This window comes from Scyliorhinus canicula, chromosome 3, assembly GCF_902713615.1.
Source record: "Scyliorhinus canicula chromosome 3, sScyCan1.1, whole genome shotgun sequence".
Classification (NCBI taxonomy): domain Eukaryota; kingdom Metazoa; phylum Chordata; class Chondrichthyes; order Carcharhiniformes; family Scyliorhinidae; genus Scyliorhinus; species Scyliorhinus canicula.
The window spans coordinates 38240363-38258210 of NC_052148.1; the positions used below are offsets into that span (position 1 = coordinate 38240363).

Sequence of the window (17848 nt, forward strand, 5' to 3'; positions counted from 1 at the left end):
AAGATTGGTCAAAAGGTCAAAACTCTAAGAATGCAGATGTTTTTATGGGGGAGGGGAGCTAATGCGTGGTTGTATGACCAAAGGAGATTATATAGTTGGGAAATGATGACGCGAGTAAGATATTTGAAGATGAGGATGAGAATTTAAAAATCAACATGTTTCTTAATTGCGAACCAATGAAGTGAACACAGAGTAATTGTTGAATAGGTCTTGGTGTGAGTTTGGACAGCAACAACAGAGCTGGATGTCTTCACGTTCACATTTAGAAACGTGCATAGAAAATAGACTGGAAGCCTGTGTCCAGTGGTGTCCCGCAGGTATCGGTGTTGGGGACCTTGCTTTGTGGTTTATATGAATGATATAGGAGGGTTGATTAGTAAGTTTGCGGATAACACGAAAATTGGTGGGGTGGCAAATAATGAGGAGGATAGCCTTTGATTACAGTAGGATATAAACTGGCTGCTCAGATGGGCTGATCTGTGGCAAATGTAACACAATCTGGATAAGTGTGAGATGATGTACTTGGGCAGGAGAAACCAGGAATACATGATAAACAGTGGGACCCTGGGGACACAGAGGATCAGAAGGTCCTTGATGTCACTGGTCGCTTCAGGTAGCAGGCAGGTGGATACGGCAGTTGAGAAGGCATATGGTGACATTGAAGATCTGGAAAGAGCACTTCAAGTTGTGGGCAGGGTCAAAAGAGATGCTGATTAGGGGGAACCATAGGTTTGAGCCAGGGAAGTGGGATGGGAGATTTCGGTGATGGGAGGAGAGGGGAGTTAGGATATTAAAGGATTTGTTTCTGGGGGGGCTGTTTTGCGAGGTTGGAGGAGCTAAGGGAGAAATGGGCTGGGGAGGGGAGTTATTTAGATATCTTCAGGCCTGGGAATTGGTCAGGAAAATGTTCAGAGATTCCCCGTGGAACCGGCCTCCACGTTGTTGGAGGAGGCATTGACGGCAGAGAGAATTGAAAGTGAGGTTGTATTGGCGATTTTATGGCAAGATTCTAGGGGAGGGCAAGGTATAATTGGAGGGGATTAAAGCGAAATTGGAGGAAGAGTTGGGGCGGGTATGGAGGACGAGCTGTGGTGTGAGATGCTCCGGGGGGTAAACTCCTCATCCTCGTTCGCGAGGTTGGGGTTGATATAGTTGAAGGTGATATATAGGGCACACCTTATGAGGGCGAGGATGAGCTAACTCTTTGAAGTTCCTTGGCCACTTTAACCCCAGGAGCTGTACATCATTCCTTCTTGAAGTCACGCAATGTTTTCGATTCAACTACTTTCTGTGGTAGCAGATTGCACAGATTCATCACTCTGGATGAAGAACTTTCTCCTCACCTCAGTCCTAAAAGGTTTACCTTATCCTCAAATTATGACCCTCTAGTTCTGGACTCGCCCACCATCAGGAACATTCTTTCTGAATCTACCCTATTTAACCCTGTTAGAATTTTGTGAATTTCTACGAGATCCCCCCTCACTCTCCTAAACCCCAATGAATAAATTCCTAACCAACTTAATCTCTCCTTGTGTGACAGCCCTACCATCCGGGAAATCAGCCTGGTAAACCTTTGCTGCACTCCCTCAATAGCAAGAACATCCTTCCTCTGATAAGGGCACCAAACTTGCGCATAATGTTCTGGGTGTGGCCTTACCAATGCCCTCTACAATTGCAGTAAAACATCCCTATTCTTGTACTCCAGTCGTTCGCTACGCAGGCCAGCATAACATTGCCTGCTGTACCTGTGTGCTTATTTTCAGCAACTGATGCACAAGGACACCAGGGTCTTGCTGAGTGTCCACCTCCCTCAATTTATACCCATTCAAGTAATAATCCGCCTTCCTATTTTTTTTACGACAGAAATGGATAACCTCACATTTATCCACGTTATACTGCATCTGCCATGCACATGCCCACTCACTCAGCCTGTCCAAATAATGCTGAAGCAGCTCTGTCTCCTCCTCACAGCTCACCATCCCACCCAGTTTTGTACCATCTGCAAATTTAGAGATAATACACTTTGGTTCCCTCATCCAAATCCATTAATTGAGCATGCAAACAACTAGGATCCTAGCACTGATCCCTGTGATACCCAACTAGTCACTGCCTGCTTAATATGTGGGGGGCATGCCTGACATGTGTTTGAATAGTCAAATATAGAAGTAACAGACATGGATGAAAGTTCAATTTGTTGATGAGCTCAGGTAGTCAGACAAGCAGTCTGACAGTTTAGAGACAGTGGAGCGGTAAAAGAAAGTGGACAGGAATGGTTGTTGCAGGTTCCAGGATTTAGATGTTTCTGTAAGAACAGAGAAGATGGTAAAAGAGGGGGGCGGGGTGGCATTGTTAATCAAGGAAAGTATTACGGCGGCAGAAAGGACGTTTGAGGACTCGTCTACTGAGGTAGTATGGGCCGAGGTTAGGAACAGGAGAGGAGAGGCCACCCTGTTGGGAGTTGTCTATAGACCTCCGAATAGTTCCAGAGATGTAGAGGAAAGGATAGCAAAGATGATTCTCGACAGGAGCGAGAGTAACAGGGTAGTTGTTATGGGGGACTTTAACTTTCCAAATATTGACTGGAAATACTATAGTTCGAGTACTATAGATGGGTCAGTTTTTGTGCAGTGTGTGCAGGAGGGTTTTCTGACACAGTATGTAGACAGGCCAACAAGGGGCGATGCCACATTGGATTTGGTACTGGGTAATGAACCCGGCCAGGTGTTAGATTTAGATGTAGGTGAGCACTTTGGTGATAGTGATCACAAGTCGGTTATGTTTACTTTAGCGATGGGCAGGGATAGGCATATACTGCAAGGCAAAAATTATAGCTGGGGTAAAGGCAATTATGATGCTATTCGGCAAGATTTAGGATGTATAGGATGGGGAAGGAAACTGCAGGGGATGGGTACAGTCGAAATGTGGAGCTTTTTCAAGGAACAGCTACTGCGTGTCCTTGATAAGTATGTACCTGTCAGACAGGGAGGAAGTTGTCGAGCAAGGGAACCGAGATTTACTAAGGAAGTTAAAGCACTTGTCAAGAGGAAGAAGAAGGCTTATGTTAGGATGAGACATGAAGGCTCAGTTAGGGCACTTGAGAGTTACAAGTTAGCCAGGAAGGACCTAAAGGAAGAGTTAAGAAGAGCGAGGAGAGGACACAAAGTCGTTGGCGGATAGGATCAAGGAAAACCCTAAGGCTTTCTATAGGTATGTCAGGAACAAAAGAATGACTAGAGTAAGATTAGGGCCAATCGAGGATAGTAGTGGAAAGTTGTGTGTGGAATCAGAGGAGATAGAGGAAGCGTTAAAAGGATATTTTTCGTCAGTGTTTATACTGGAGAAAGACAATGTTGTCGAGGAGAATACTCGGGTACAGTCGACCAGGCTAGATGGGATTGAGGTTCACAAGGAGGAGGTGTTAGAAATTTTGGAAAGTGTAAAAATAGATAAGTCCCCTGGGCCAGATGGGATTTATCCTAGGATTCTCTGGGAAGCCAGGGAGGAGATTGCAGAGCCTTTGTCCTTGATCTTTATGTCGTCTTTGTCGACAGGAATAGTGCCGGAAGACTGGAGGATAGCAAATGTTGTCCCCTTGTTCAAGAAGGGGAGTAGAGACAACCCTGGTAATTATAGACCTGTGAGCCTTACTTCGGTTGTGGGTAAAATGTTGGAAAAGGTTATAAGAGATAGGGTTTATAATCATCTTGAAAAGAGCAAGTTGATTAGCGATACTCAACACGGTTTTGTGAAGGGCAGGTCATGCCTCACAAACCTTATTAAGTTTTTTGAGAAGGTGACCAAACAGGTGGATGAGAGCAAAGCGGTTGATGTTGTGTATATGGATTTCAGTAAGGCGTTTGATAAGGTTCCCCACGGCAGGCTATTGCAGAAAATACGGAAGTATGGGATTGAAGGTGATTTAGCGGTTTGGATCAGTAATTGGCTAGCTGAAAGAAGATAGAGGGTGGTGGTTGATGGCAAATGTTCATCCTGGAGTTCTGTTACTAGTGGTGTACTGCAAGGATCTGTTTTGGGGCCACTGCTGTTTGTCATTTTTATAAATGACCTGGAAGAGGGCGTAGAAGGATGGGTTAGTAAATTTGCAGATGGCACGAAGGTCGGTGGAGTTGTGGATAGTGCTGAAGGATGTTATAGGTTACAGAGGGACATAAATAAGCTGCAGAGCTGGGCTGAGAGGTGGTAGATGGAGTTTAATGCGGAAAAGTGTGAGGTGGTTCACTTTGGAAGGAGTAACAGGAATGCAGAGTACTGGGCTAATGGCAAGATTCTTGGCAGTGTAGATGAACAGAGAGATCTCGGCATCCAGGTACATAAATTCCTGAAAGTTGCCACCAAGGTTAGTAAGGCTGTTAAGAAGGCATATGGTGTGCTAGCCTTTGTCAGTAGGGGGATTGAGTTTCGGAGCCACAAGGTCATGCTGCAGCTGTACACAACTCTGGTGCGGCCGCTCCTGGAGTACTGCGTGCAGTTCTGGTCACCACGTTATAGGAAGGATGTGGAAGCTTTGGAAAGGGTTCAGAGGATATTTACTAGGATGTTGCCTGGTATGGAGGGAAGGTCTTATGAGGAAAGGCTCAGGGACTTGAGGTTGTTTTCGTTAGAGAGGAGAAGGCTGAGAGGTGACTTAATAGAGACATAAAAGATAGTCAGAGGGTTAGATAGGGTGGATAGTGAGAGTCTTTTTCCTCGGATGGTGATGACCAACACGAGGGGACATAGCTTTAAATTGAGGGGCGGTAGATATAGGACAGATGTCAGAGGCAGTTTCTTAACTCGAAGAGTAGTAGGGGTGTGGAACGCCCTGCCTGCAACAGTAGTAGACTCGCCAAATTTAAGGGCATTTAAGCGGTCAATGGATAGACATATGGATGAAAATGGAATAGTGTAGGTCAGATAGGCTTCAGATGGTTTCACGGGTCGGCGCAACATCGAGGGCCGAAGGGCCCATACTGCTCTGTAATGTTCTAAAGGAGGTTGATGCAAGGTGGATTGAGTATTGTCGTGCAAGACCGAGCAGAAGTAGAGCATTTGGCCCATCGAGTCTGCTCTGCCATTCAATGAGATCATGACTGATCTGAAATGATAATCCTCAACTTATACCCATCACCCTTGATTCCCTTACTGATTAAAAATCTATCTATCTCAGCCTTGAAGACACTTAACCTATCCTCCACAACCCTCTGCAGTAAAGAATTCCACAGATTCACTACCTTCTAAAATAATCCCCCTAATCCTTGTAATGTGGAACCTGTTATATTTTCAGATTATGTCACCGAGGTGCTGCATGCAGATTTTTGAAATTTGTTTGGGTTTTGAATGATACTAGCAAAGCCAGCATTTATTGTCAATCGCCAAATTACCATCAGAAATTGCTGGTCTCTTGAACCACTGCACACTGTCTGGTGTAGGTGCATTCATAGTGCGGTTGAATATTTTGACCCCTGAGCAACGATAATTTTCCAAGTCAGATGGTCTGGACTTGGAGTGGAATTTGCTGTTGTGGCATTCCCATGCATAAGTTACCCTTGGTTTTTTAGGCAGTAGGAGTCGGGTTTGGAAGGTGCTGTCGAAGAAGTCTTGATAAGTTACTGCACTGTAGTTGTGATACCACAGTGTTGGAGGTAGTGGGTGTTTGATGTGGTGCCAAGCAAGTGGGCTGCTTTTTCTTGTTGAGTTATTGTTAAAGCTGCACTCATCCAGGCATGTGGGGAGTATTCCATCACACTCGTGACTCGTGCCTTGTAGCTGATGGACAGGCTTCAGGAGGTAGTTATTCGCCTCAGAATTCCCAGCTTTTGACCTGCTCTTGCAGCCTCAGAATTTAGTTTGGCTGGTTTCTGGTCAGTGGTGACCCCCTTTTTAGCAGTGGTAATACCATTGAATGTGAGGCTGAGATGTTTAAAATCTGTATGATTGAGAGGTCGCTTTCTGACACTATGTGGTACAGGCCGCCTGTCACTTATCAGTCAAGCCTGAATATTGCCCAGGTCTTGCTGCATATGGACAATGGACCACTTCATTTTCTGAGGAGGTACAAATAGAACAGAATGTGGTTTGATCATCAGCGATCAACCAAATGTTTGTTCTTGGACCATATGAAATAGGAATACAAGTAGGCTGTTCGGTCCCTTAAGCCTGTTCCACCATTCAATAGGGTATGCCTGATCCAGCATTCCTGTAATCTTTGATTCACTTCTTGATCAATAATCTTATCTATCTCGTCCTTCAATATATGCAAGGACTCTGACCTCATAACACTCTGTGGCAAGGAGTTCCAAAGACACTTAACCCTCAGAGAGAAGAAATTCCTCCTCATCTCAGTCTGAAATGGGCACTCCGTCTCTGCCGTCTGATCGGAGACTCTTCCGTGAGGGGAAACATCTTAACATTTACCCTGTAAAGCCCCTTAAGAATCCAGATGTTTCAATTAGATCATCTCCGATTCTTCTAAATTCCAATGTGTATCAGTTCCAACCTGTTTAACCTTTGCTCGTAAGACCATCCCTTCTTATGAGGGATCATCTTCTTGAGCCTTCCCAAAACCGCGTCTTATGGAATAATATCTTTCCTGAAATAAGGGTTCCAAAACTGCTCTCAGTACCCCAGGTGTGGTCTCACCAGTGCCTTGTACAGTTGCGCATTTTTGAAGACTTTTTTTAAGGCTTTCCTTTTTACGGCTGTTGTGGGCGGAATATCATAGATTAAGTGGCTGAAGGTGTTTGGTCCTTGAACTAGTCCTGAGGAACTCTTGCAGCGATGTCTTGGGGTGGAGGTGATTGGCCTCAAAAACAACCAGCAGCACAACTCAAGTAGATATTTCCTCCATGATCCCATTGATTACAACATTACTAATGTTGCTTTGGTGTTAAGGGCAGTCACTGAGTCCATCTCTGGAATTCAAATCTTTTTTTCAATGTTTGGAACAAGAATCTATTGAGATTTGGAGTAGAGTGGTCCTGTTAGAACCAAAATGAAGTTTCAGTGAATTGGGTGTTGGTGAGTAAGTGCTGCTTGATAACACTGTCAATGACACCTTCCATCATGTAACTGATGATTTGAGAGTAGGTTGATGGGGCAGTAATTGGCCAGATCAGATTTGCCCTGCTTTTTTTGTGGATAGGTCACAAATTATGAGAAACCTCTGAGCGAAACACTTTTTTTTTTTTTTCTCTCCCCTCCAGATTATTTGAAAACTATTTCCTGTTACAATGATGTGAAATATTGTTATTGTATAGTATTGTTTCAAATTTTGATAATTGCATCAGATATTAGCTGCTGAATCTGATTTTCCGCGGTTACTACTGGAGTCCTTCAAGGATCGATCCGGAGCCAACTCTTTTTTTCCTCCTCTATATATTGGCTTTTTCACAACCTCAACATTTTGAAGATACTGGATCAGAATCCACATGTATACCAAGAATGCCCAGTTCTACAAGTCAGCCTTTACACTGTTTCTACATTCAAAAGCAAAAAAACTGCAGATGCTGCAAATCTGAAATACAAAGAGAAAAAAGTCCCCATAACTGCATTTTGGAAAGTAGGATATGATTAGAACACATCAACATGATTTTACAAAAGGGAAATTCTGGTTGATTTCTTAGAATTTTTGGAGGATGTAACTAGTGGGGCAGATGAAGAGGAACTATATTTGGGCTTCCAAAGGAAATTCATTAAGGTTCCACAAAAAACGTTATTATGCAAGATAAGGGCTCTTGGAGTGGGGTAATATATTAGCATGGATAGAGGATTGGTTAATAGACGGGGAGCAGAGAATTGGCATAAACAGTGCATTTTCAAGTTGGCAAGTGGTGATTCGTGGCATTCCACAAGGATCAGTGCTGGGGCCTCAGTTGTTTATTATCTACAATAATGACTTGGATGAGACAGAGTAATGCATTTAAGTTTGCTGATGATACAAAGCTGGTTGGAAAGGTAAGCTGTGGGGAGGGTACAAAGAGGCTGCAAGTTACAAGAGTGGACTACAAGATCTCAGATGGAGTATAATAATAATAATTGCTTATTGTCACAAGTTGGCTTCGATGAAGTTACTGTGAAAAGCCCCTCGTCGCCACATTCCGGCGCCTTTTTGGGGAGGCCGGTACAGGAATTGAACCCACGCTGCTGGCCTTGTTCTGCATTACAAGCCTAATGTGGGGAAGTGAGTAATAATAATAATCTTTTTATTGTCACAAGTAGACGTGCATTAACACTGCAATGAAGTTACTGTGAAAATCCCCTAGTCGTCACATTCCGGCACCTGTTTGGGTACACTGAGGGAGAATTCAGATTTCTCAGCCAGTACGGGAATGGAACCCGCGCTGCTGGCCTTGGTCTGCATGACAAACCAGCTGTCTAGCCCACTGAGCTAAACTGAGCTAAAGTTCTTCACTTTCGTCATGAGAATAAAAAAACAGAATTTTTTTTCAAAGGCATGAAACTTGTAAATGTTGATGTTCAAGCAGGCTTCGTTGTGCTCTTACAAGGCATGCAGAAAGTTAGCGTGCAGCTGCAGCAAGGAAATGGCATGTTGGCCTTTCCTGTACTCCAGTCCCTTGCTTTGAGTAGGGCTTAGGTGAGACTACATCTTGAATACTGTGTGCAGAGAGTTGTGGACACTCCACCATTGAATATATTTTAAGGCAGGAATAGACTGATGTTTGGTGTCTCAGGGCTTTGAGGGATATGGGAGGCTTCAACTCCACTTTCCTGCCCACCCGATCAGTCATGATCGTATTGAATGGCAGTGCAGACTCTACGGACCAGGTGGTCCACTCCTGTTCCTATTTCTTCTGTTCTGGTGTGCTGGAAATATTCGCAGGTCTGACAGCATCTGCGGAGAGAGAAATGTTCAGGTCGATTATCTGTTCGAACGCTATATGATTTTTGCTGCCTTACTGTTCTGTTACTGGTAGAGTTGATTATTCGAGGCAGAAATTTTAGAAAGTCAGATATCTCGCAAAATAAATCCAACCCTTCTAAGCAGGAATGCAAGAACCAGCTTTATAATAAAGTTTCAGTTGTTGACTTCCTATAGTAATAAGCATTAGTCCATACAAATAAATAGTTACAAGAGAACTAATTCGGATTTGAATATCTTTTCCATTATTTTTGCAATTTACGTTAAATTTATATTAAAAGTAATAACAGAGTACCCAATTCTTTATTTCCAATTCAGGGACAATTTAGCATGGATAGTTCACCTCCCCTGCCCATGTTGTTGGGGAGGAGAGACCCGCGCAGACACGGGGAGAATGTGCAAACTCCACATGGGCTGGGATCGAACCCGGGTCCTCGGCCCCATGAGGCAGCAGTGCTAACCACTGGGCCACCAAGCTTCCCTATTTACTTGATTACTGTCTAATAGAAGATATCATGACATATTACTGCCGTGTTTTTCCTTATTTCAGCTTTGTGAAATAATTTGATAATTGTAATGTTTTCTTGTAGGTACCTTATGAAACCTTGAATAAACGCTTCCGAGCTGCCCAGAAGAATATTGACCGAGAAACTAGTCATGTGACCATGGTAGTTGCAGAACTGGAGAAGACATTGAGCAACTGCCCAGCAGTGGACTCTGTGGTGACCTTGCTCGATGGGGTGGTTGAGAAATTGAGCGCTCTGAAGAGAAAGGTACGATAAATATTTTATGTTGGTGACAAAAGCTTATGCTATCAGTGTCACAATATGTTGGTTTGGTGCACTTGATATTTTTTAGCATTACTTTGCATGAAATAAGAGTATTTTGAAAAGGTTTCATAACAATTACATTTTTAAATGTAAGGCATATGTTCTTACCTCAAAGAAACTCTGATCGTTCAAAACGGTGGTATAGTGGTAATGTCATGAGAGGAGTGATTCAGTGACCCATTGGTTCAAATCCCACCATGGTAGCTGTAGAATTTAAATTCAATTAATTTAAAAAAAAAAAAAAAAATCTGGAATTGAAAGCTGGTCTCAGTAATGTTAACAATGAAATTATAACTGTTGGAAAGTGTAGATTCCACCTCCTCAAAATCAAACGTTTTTATCTTGACGCCAGTCATTTTGAGAAAAAGATTAATGAAAATATGAGTTATGAATGTACCCTGTTGTGCTCAGAAATTGTGTAGTTGGCCATTCTTGTTGGCCTTTTGCTTAACCTTTGAACAACAAAATTTCTATTGAGATCCGGGATGTGCATTATTAATACTTGTCATATATTATTCTTCTTTTACCCAGCCTCTCAAAGCAGCAAGTTGTTTGTTTTATTTGCATACCATTAGAACATAGAACAGTACAGCACAGAACAGGCCCTTCGGCCCTCAATGTTGTGCCGAGCCATGATCACCCTACTCAAACCCACGTATCCACCCTATACCCGTAACCCAACAACCCCCCCTTAACCTTACTTTTATTAGGACACTACGGGCAATTTAGCATGGCCAATCCACCTAACCCGCACATCTTTGGACTGTGGCAAACCACCATGCTACCCTGCTGCCCCTAGGGTAGGGGTATATGTGCTGCCCCTAGGGTAGGATATATGTGTTTGTAGCCAGTGTTCTTTGCTCTGCATGGTAAACTATTTTCGGCTAGTGAAGAAGAATTTCACTCCTCTACTGTTGATTAGTAGAAGGGTTCAGTTAATATTAAGTAAGAGTAACGTTTTTATCAATGTGGTATTTAAAAAAAAAAAATAATTGACGGGATGTACGTTTCACTGGCTAGGCCAGCATTTATTGACCATCCCTAATTTCCCTCAAAGGTGGTGGTGAGCTGCTTCCTTGAACTACTGCCATCTATTTTGATTTGGTACACCCAGTGTTGTTTAGGAGTTACAGGATTTTGACCCAGCAACGTTGAAGGAAAGACGATATATTTTCAAGTCTAGATAAATTGTGACTTGAAGGGGAACTTGCAGGTGCTCCCATACCTCTGCAGCTCTCGTCCTTCTTGGTGGTAGAGGTTGCAGGCTTGGAAGATCCTGTCGCAGGAGGCTTGGTGAGTTCCTGCAGTACAGCTTGCAGATGGTACACATTGCTGTCTCTGCTTCGGTGGTGGAGGGAGTGAATGTTGAAGATGGTGGTTGGGATGCCAATTAAGTGGGCTGTTTTAGTGCACCTAAATGGTGTCAAGCTTCTTGGATGTTGTTGGAACTGCACTCATCCAGGCAAGTGGAGAGTATTCCATCACACCCCTTACTTGTGCCTTATCGATGGTGGAAAGAGTTTGGGGAGTTGCTCTCCACAGATTTCCCAGCCTCTGACCTCTTGTATTTTATTAGGATGGTTCAGTTTAGTCAATGGTAACTTCTAAGATGTTAATTGATGGTAATGCCACTGAATGTCATGGGGAGACTGTTGGAGATGGTCATTGCTTGGCATTAGCATTGTGTGAACGTAACTTGACACTTACCAGCCCTAGCCTGAATGTTGATCAGTTCTTGCTGCATATGGACATGCACTACTTCAGTATCTGAGGAGTCATGAACGGTGTTGAACATTGTGTTAAGCATCTCCACCTCACCTTATTGATGGAAATTAGCTCTATACTTGGCTATAGATTATATAGGTAAAGGTTTAATTGAGAACTCATTAAGAGTAATTAATTAAATCATATTAACCATGAGAGTGAGGAAAGTCAAATAGCTGGGAACATTTTGCAAATTGCTTGAGACTTGCTAGAGACTGAAGGAACAGTGACGTCAACTGGCTGAAAGGCCCCATTGTGTGAAAGGACAGTCAGTCTAGAGAGAGACTTCCTTAGCAAAAACTGTGTTTCTCCAACAATGTCTAGATGCATTTGTGGGTAAGTTGGAAAATTGGAAGGTGATGGTATGGGAAAATTTGTACCAATATATTTAAATACATATCTCTCTTAAATTGATGTTTAAGGGTAAATCCACATTTGAATTGTGGAAGTCTTTTAAGGAAAGGTTGATTAGAGTGCAGGACAGACATTTTCCTGTGAAAATGACAGATAGAAATGGCAAGATTAGGGAACCATGGATGACGGGTGAAATTGTGAGACTAGCTAAGATGAAAAAGGAAGCATACATAGGATCGAGTCAACTCAAAACTGATGAAGCTTTGGAGGAATATTGGGAAAGTAGGACGAATCTCAAACGCGCAATAAAGAGGGCTAAAAGGGGTCATGAAATATCTTTGGCTAACAGGGTTAAGGAAAATCCCAAAGCATTTTATTCGTATGTATAGAGCAAGAGGGTAACTAGAGAAAGGATTGGCCCACTCAAAGACAAAAGAGGGAATTTATGCGTGGACTCGGAGGAAATGGGTGAGATTCTTAATGAGTACTTTGCATCGGTATTCACAAAGGAGAGGGACAAGACGGATGTTGAGGCTAGGGATGGATGTTTAAATACTCTCGGTCAAGTTGTCATACGGAAGGGGGAAGTTTTGGGTATTCTAAAAGACATTAAGGTGGACAAGTCCCCAGGACCGGATGGGATCTATCCCAGGTTACTGAGGGAAGCGAGGGACGAAATAGCTGGGGCCTTAACAGACATCTTTGCAGCATCCTTGAGCACGGGTGAGGTCCCGGAGGACTGGAGAATTGCTAATGTTGTCCCTTTGTTTAAGAACGGTAGCAGGGATAATCCAGGGAATTATAGACCTGTGAGCTTGACGTCAGTGGTAGGCAAACTGTTGGAGAAGATACTGAGGGATAGGATCTATTCACATCTGGAAGAAAATAGACTTGTCAGTGATAGGCAGCATGGTTTTGTGCAGGGAGGGTCATGTCGTACAAACCTAATAGAATTCTTTGAGGAAGTCACAAAGTTAATTGATGAGGGAAGGGCTGTAGATGTCGTATACATGGACTTTAGTAAGGCGTTTGATAAGGTTTCCCATGGCAGGTTGATGGAAAAAGTGAAGTCGTATGGGGTTCAGGGTGTACTAGCTAGATGGATAAAGAACTGGCTGGGCAACAGGAGACAGAGAGTAGTGGTGGAAGGGAGTGTCTCAAAATGGAGAAGGGTGACTAGTGGTGTTCCACAGGGATCCCTGCTCGGACCACTGTTGTTTGTGATCTACCTAAATGACCTGGAGGAAGGTATAGGTGGTCTGATTAGCAAGTTTTCAGATGGTACTAAGATTGGTGGAGTTGCAGATAGCAAGGAGGACTGTCAGATAATACAACAAAATATAGATAGATTGGAGAGTTGGGCAGAGAAATGGCAGATGGAGTTCAATCCAGGCAAATGCGAGGTGATGCATTTTGGCAGATCAAATTCAAGAGCGGACTATATGGTCAATGGAAGGGTCTTGGGGAAAATTGATGTACAGAGAGATCTGGGAGTTCAGGTCCATTGTACCCTGAAGGTGGCAACACAGGTTGATAGAGTGGTCAAGAAGGCATACAGCATGCTTGCCTTCATCGGACGGGGTATTGAGTACAAGAGTTGGCAGGTCATGTTACAGTTGTATAGGACTTTGGTTCGGCCACATTTGAAATACTGCGTGCAATTCTGGTCGCCACATTACCAGAAGGATGTGGATGCCTTGGAGAGGGTGCAGAGGAGGTTCACCAGGATGTTGCCTGATTTGGAGGGTGCTAGCTATGAAGAAAGGTTGAGTAGATTAGGATTGTTTTCGTTGGAAAGACGGAGGTTGAGGGGGGACCTGATTGAGGTCTACAAAATTTATGAGAGGTATGGACAGGGTGGATAGCAACAAGCTTTTTCCAAGATTGGGGGTGTCAATTACAAGGGGTCACAATTTCAAGGTGAGAGGGGGAAAGTTTAAGGGAGATGTGCGTGGAAAGTTTTTTACGCAGAGGGTGGTGGGTGCCTGGAACGCTTTACCAGCGGAGGTGGTAGAGGCGGGCACGATAGCATCATTTTAAGAAGCATCTAGACAGGTATATGAATGGGCAGGAACAGAGGGAAGTAGACCTTGGAAAATAGGAGACAGGTTTAGATAAAGGATCTGGATCGGCACAGGCTGGGAGGGCCGAAGGGCCTGTTCCTGTGCTGTAATTTTCTTTGTTCTTTGTTTTTTGATAGACAGACAGTTTGGCCAAATTGAGTGAATTATAAATTAGTTAAAGCCAATCACAGCTGTAAAGAAGGTGAGACCTTAGATAATAATCTCCTTAAGAATCACTTGTCGGGATGGAAAAATCCATTCCGGAATCAGTCTATCTCTTTCTGAAACCTATTTTACTTGCTTGCTTTTGCTAAATCGCCATCTTTCTTTTGTTTAAATCACTCAGCCATTTTATGCTGTGTATTATGATTTGAAGAATTACCACAATTTATTATGGAATGAAAACTCAACTACTGTATTCGCTAAAGACAATCAATCTGACCTAACTTTGGATTGATAAATAAAGTTTACCAGTGGCACAAGCAGACAAATAAAGTTCAACTGAACTTTGCCTAAAAGCACAGACTTTACCTCTGTTATTTGGGAACTAAGAAGGGATAACGGATATCCAGGGTTCCGAAAAGTCACAGAGATCCATCACTTATGATGGGAGGGAGGGTCATTGATGAAGCAGCTGAAGATGGTCGGGTCAAAGACACTACCCTGAAGAACTCCTGCAGGCATACTTGGAGCTTAGATAATTGACCTGCAACAACCACAACCATCTTCTTTTGCTAGGTATGACTCCAACCTGTTGGAGAGTTTCCCCTTTGATTCACATTGACTCCAGTTATGTTATGGCTTCTTGATGCCTCACTTGATCAAATGCTACCTTGATGTCAAGGGCAGTTACCTGCATCTCATCTGAGTTCAACACTTTTTTTGTCCATGCTTAGACCAAGGCTGTAATGAGGTCAGGAGTTGAGTAGCCTTGGCAGAACCCAAACTGAGCCTCCGTGATAAGGTTATTTAAAAGTAAGTACCTCTTGATAGCGCTTTCGATAACCCCTTCCATCACTTTGCAGATGATCAAAAGTGGGTTGATAGGCTGGTCATTGGAACAATTAGATTTGTCCTGCTTTTTGTGGGCAGGGCATAGGTGGGTAATTTTCATGTCGGGTAGGTATCAGTGTTGCTGTACTGGAACATTTTGGCTAGGCATGTAGCCCGTTCTGCAACACCAGTCTCAAAACTATTGCTGGAATGTTGTCGGAGCTCATGGCCGTTGCAGTGTACAGTGCTTTCAGCCATTTCTTGATATCCGTGGAGTGAATCGACTGACATCAGTAATGTTGGGGATCTCCCGAAGAGACCGAGATGGATTATCCACTCGGCTCTTCTGACTGAAGTTGGTTGCAAATGCTTGAACCCTGCCTTTTGCAGTGATGTACTGGGCTCTGCCCATTATGGAGGTTGCAGATATTTATGGAGCTGTCTCCTATCTGCATTCACAACTGTATGTGGCAGGACTGAGCTTTCCTCTTGTCCGTCGGTGTGGGATCGCTTTGTTCAGTCTATCTGCCTTTTTGGCATACCAGTACTCTCGGGTCATAGTTTCACCAGATGTACGACTTTGTGCTGCTCCTGCCATGCTCTCCTGTTTTCATTGAACTAGGGTTGATTCCCTGACTTGCTGGTAAGTGGGGGGGATATGCTGGGCCATGAGGTCTCATTGTAGTTGTCTGCAATTCTGCTGCTGATTGCCCACAGTGCCCCATGGATGCCAAGTTTTGAGTTGAAATGTGTTTGGAAATCTCATTCAAGATGCTAGTAGTACCATCTAGCACAATGGATGGTATCCTCCATGTGAAGATGGAATTTAGTCTCCACGAGATCTGTAACACCGTGAGAGTCCCTTTGGTTGGTTACTTTGTTATTTACAGCACAGAAGGAGGTCATTCGACCTATTGTGTCTGCATCAGCTCCCGAAAGAGCAACCTAGCTAGCTCCATTCCCCTGCCCTATCTCCGTAGCCCTCTGAATTTATCACTTTCAAATATATCCAGCTCTTTTGGAACCTTCGATGGAATCCACCTCCACCACTCTCCCAGGCAGTGCTTTCCAAATCTCAACAACTGAGTAAAGAATTTTCTCCTCGTCTCACTCCTAGCTCTCTTGCTGACCATCTGAAATTGTGACCCCCTAGTCACTGATATACCAACTAATGGTATCAGAATTACCTTCTTTACCCTGCCAAAAATTGTTCAGAATTTTGAACACCTCATTAAGGTCGTCTCTTAATCGAACAACTCCTCAAACACCAATCCCCCAGCTTGCCTCAAAGCCCTTGTACTTGACCTTTTCTAGCTGAAGATAATCAGAAAGTCCCCCAGTCAGGCCGCTACCCCCCCGGTGGCGTTGCTCATTGCCACTCCAACAGAATTCTTCACCGGGCAATCGGAGACACTAAGGCCACAACGTCTGTCTGCCTCCTCTCCAATAGCTCCGGCTTCTCCGATACCCCGAATGTCGCCACCGCAAAGCGTCCGGTTAAACCTCTCCCCCACTTTGCTTGTTAGCGCTGTGAACACCCGCCCATAATCTCTCCAGCTTTTCGCAGCCCCAGAACATATGTATGATGTCCTTTGGTCCCAGCCCACACTTTTTGCACTCGTCTGCCGCTCCCTGGAAGAATACACTCATTCTTGCCCGAGTCATATGTACCCTGTGTACCACCTTGAACTGTATCGGGCTCAACCTTGCGCACAACGAGGTCGCATTCACCTTTCGCAGTGCCTCGCTCCATACGCCCCAGTTTATCTCCCCTCTCACTTCTTCTCAATCTTCATTCCCTGCACTCCCATCCACCTATATATGTCTCCGATCCTGCCCTGTCCTCCTACATCTGTAAGCAGCAGTTGGCAACCTGGGTAATTCTTTCCAAACCTTCCGTGCAAAGAACCCCCCCACCTGGCTCGAAACCATGGTTTGCGTACAACGGCACCAGCACTGACATCCTTTCTATCCTGAAATTCCACCTCAGCTGGTTCCAGGCCTTTCCTGTAGACTGCACCACTGGGGTCTCTGTGTATTTCCTTGGCGCCATTGGCAATGCCACCGTCACCATAGCCCTCAAGCTGGACTCCCGACAGAATTCGTCCTCCATTCTGCCCTCTCTCCTTCCCACCAACTCGCCTTCTCCACGTTAGCTCCCCAGTAATAGAGTAGCAGGTTCAGCAATGCCAACCCTCCCTTCTGCCTCTCTCTCTAACAGGGTCTTTTTCCCCCATGGCTCCTTCCCTGCCCATACAAAGTCTGAGATAATCACATCCAGCTTTCTACCGAAGGCCTCCTTTCGAAAAATCAGGAGTGTCTGGGATATGAACAGGAATCTCGGCAGAATGTTCATTTTCACCACTTGGACTCTTCCTGCCAGAGTCCGGTGCTATGTGTCCCACCTCTTCAGATCCTCCCTAACCTCCTCCACCAGCTTTATAAATTCCCGTTATGTAACATCACTCATTCCCTTGCTACCTGAATCCCCAGGTATCTAAACCTATCTCTGGCCACCTTGAATAGCAACCCCCTGAGATTGGCTCGCCGACCCAACTCTTTCATCGGGAACACTTCACTTTTCCCTACATTTAACTTAAATTCTGAGAACGCCCCAAACTTCCCCAACAGGCCCATGATCCTATCCATGCTCTCCAGTGGGTTCGATACATACAATTGTAGGTCGTCCGAGTATAGCGACATCTGATGCTCCCTTTGTCCCGTTGTAATCCCGTGTCACTCTTTTGACCCAATGGCTCTTATCGCTAGTGCAGACAACCTTTTTTAAAGGTTGTTCCTCTGCCTTGTTCCCCTCTGCAGTTCAAAGTTTGGTGAGCCCATGTCGTTGATCCGCACACTCTCCTTTGGTGCCACATATAATAGGTGCACCCATGCCACAAACTTTGGCCCAAACCCAAACCTTCCCAGGACCTCAAAATGGGTACCGCCACTCCACCTGGTCAAAT

The 17848-nt window shown here is 44.3% G+C and overlaps 1 protein-coding gene across 3 annotated transcripts in view; it reads left to right on the forward strand.

Annotated features, from left to right (window-relative positions):
* The window catches only part of maea (macrophage erythroblast attacher, E3 ubiquitin ligase), a 188456-nt gene that overhangs the window by 914 nt on the left and 169694 nt on the right, over positions 1 to 17848 (forward strand). For all 3 annotated transcript variants that reach the window (XM_038793332.1, XM_038793333.1, XM_038793334.1), the window contains exon 2: positions 9469 to 9651. In XM_038793332.1, coding sequence (XP_038649260.1) covers positions 9469 to 9651 — 183 coding nt within the window. The remainder of the gene's footprint in view (positions 1 to 9468; positions 9652 to 17848) is intronic.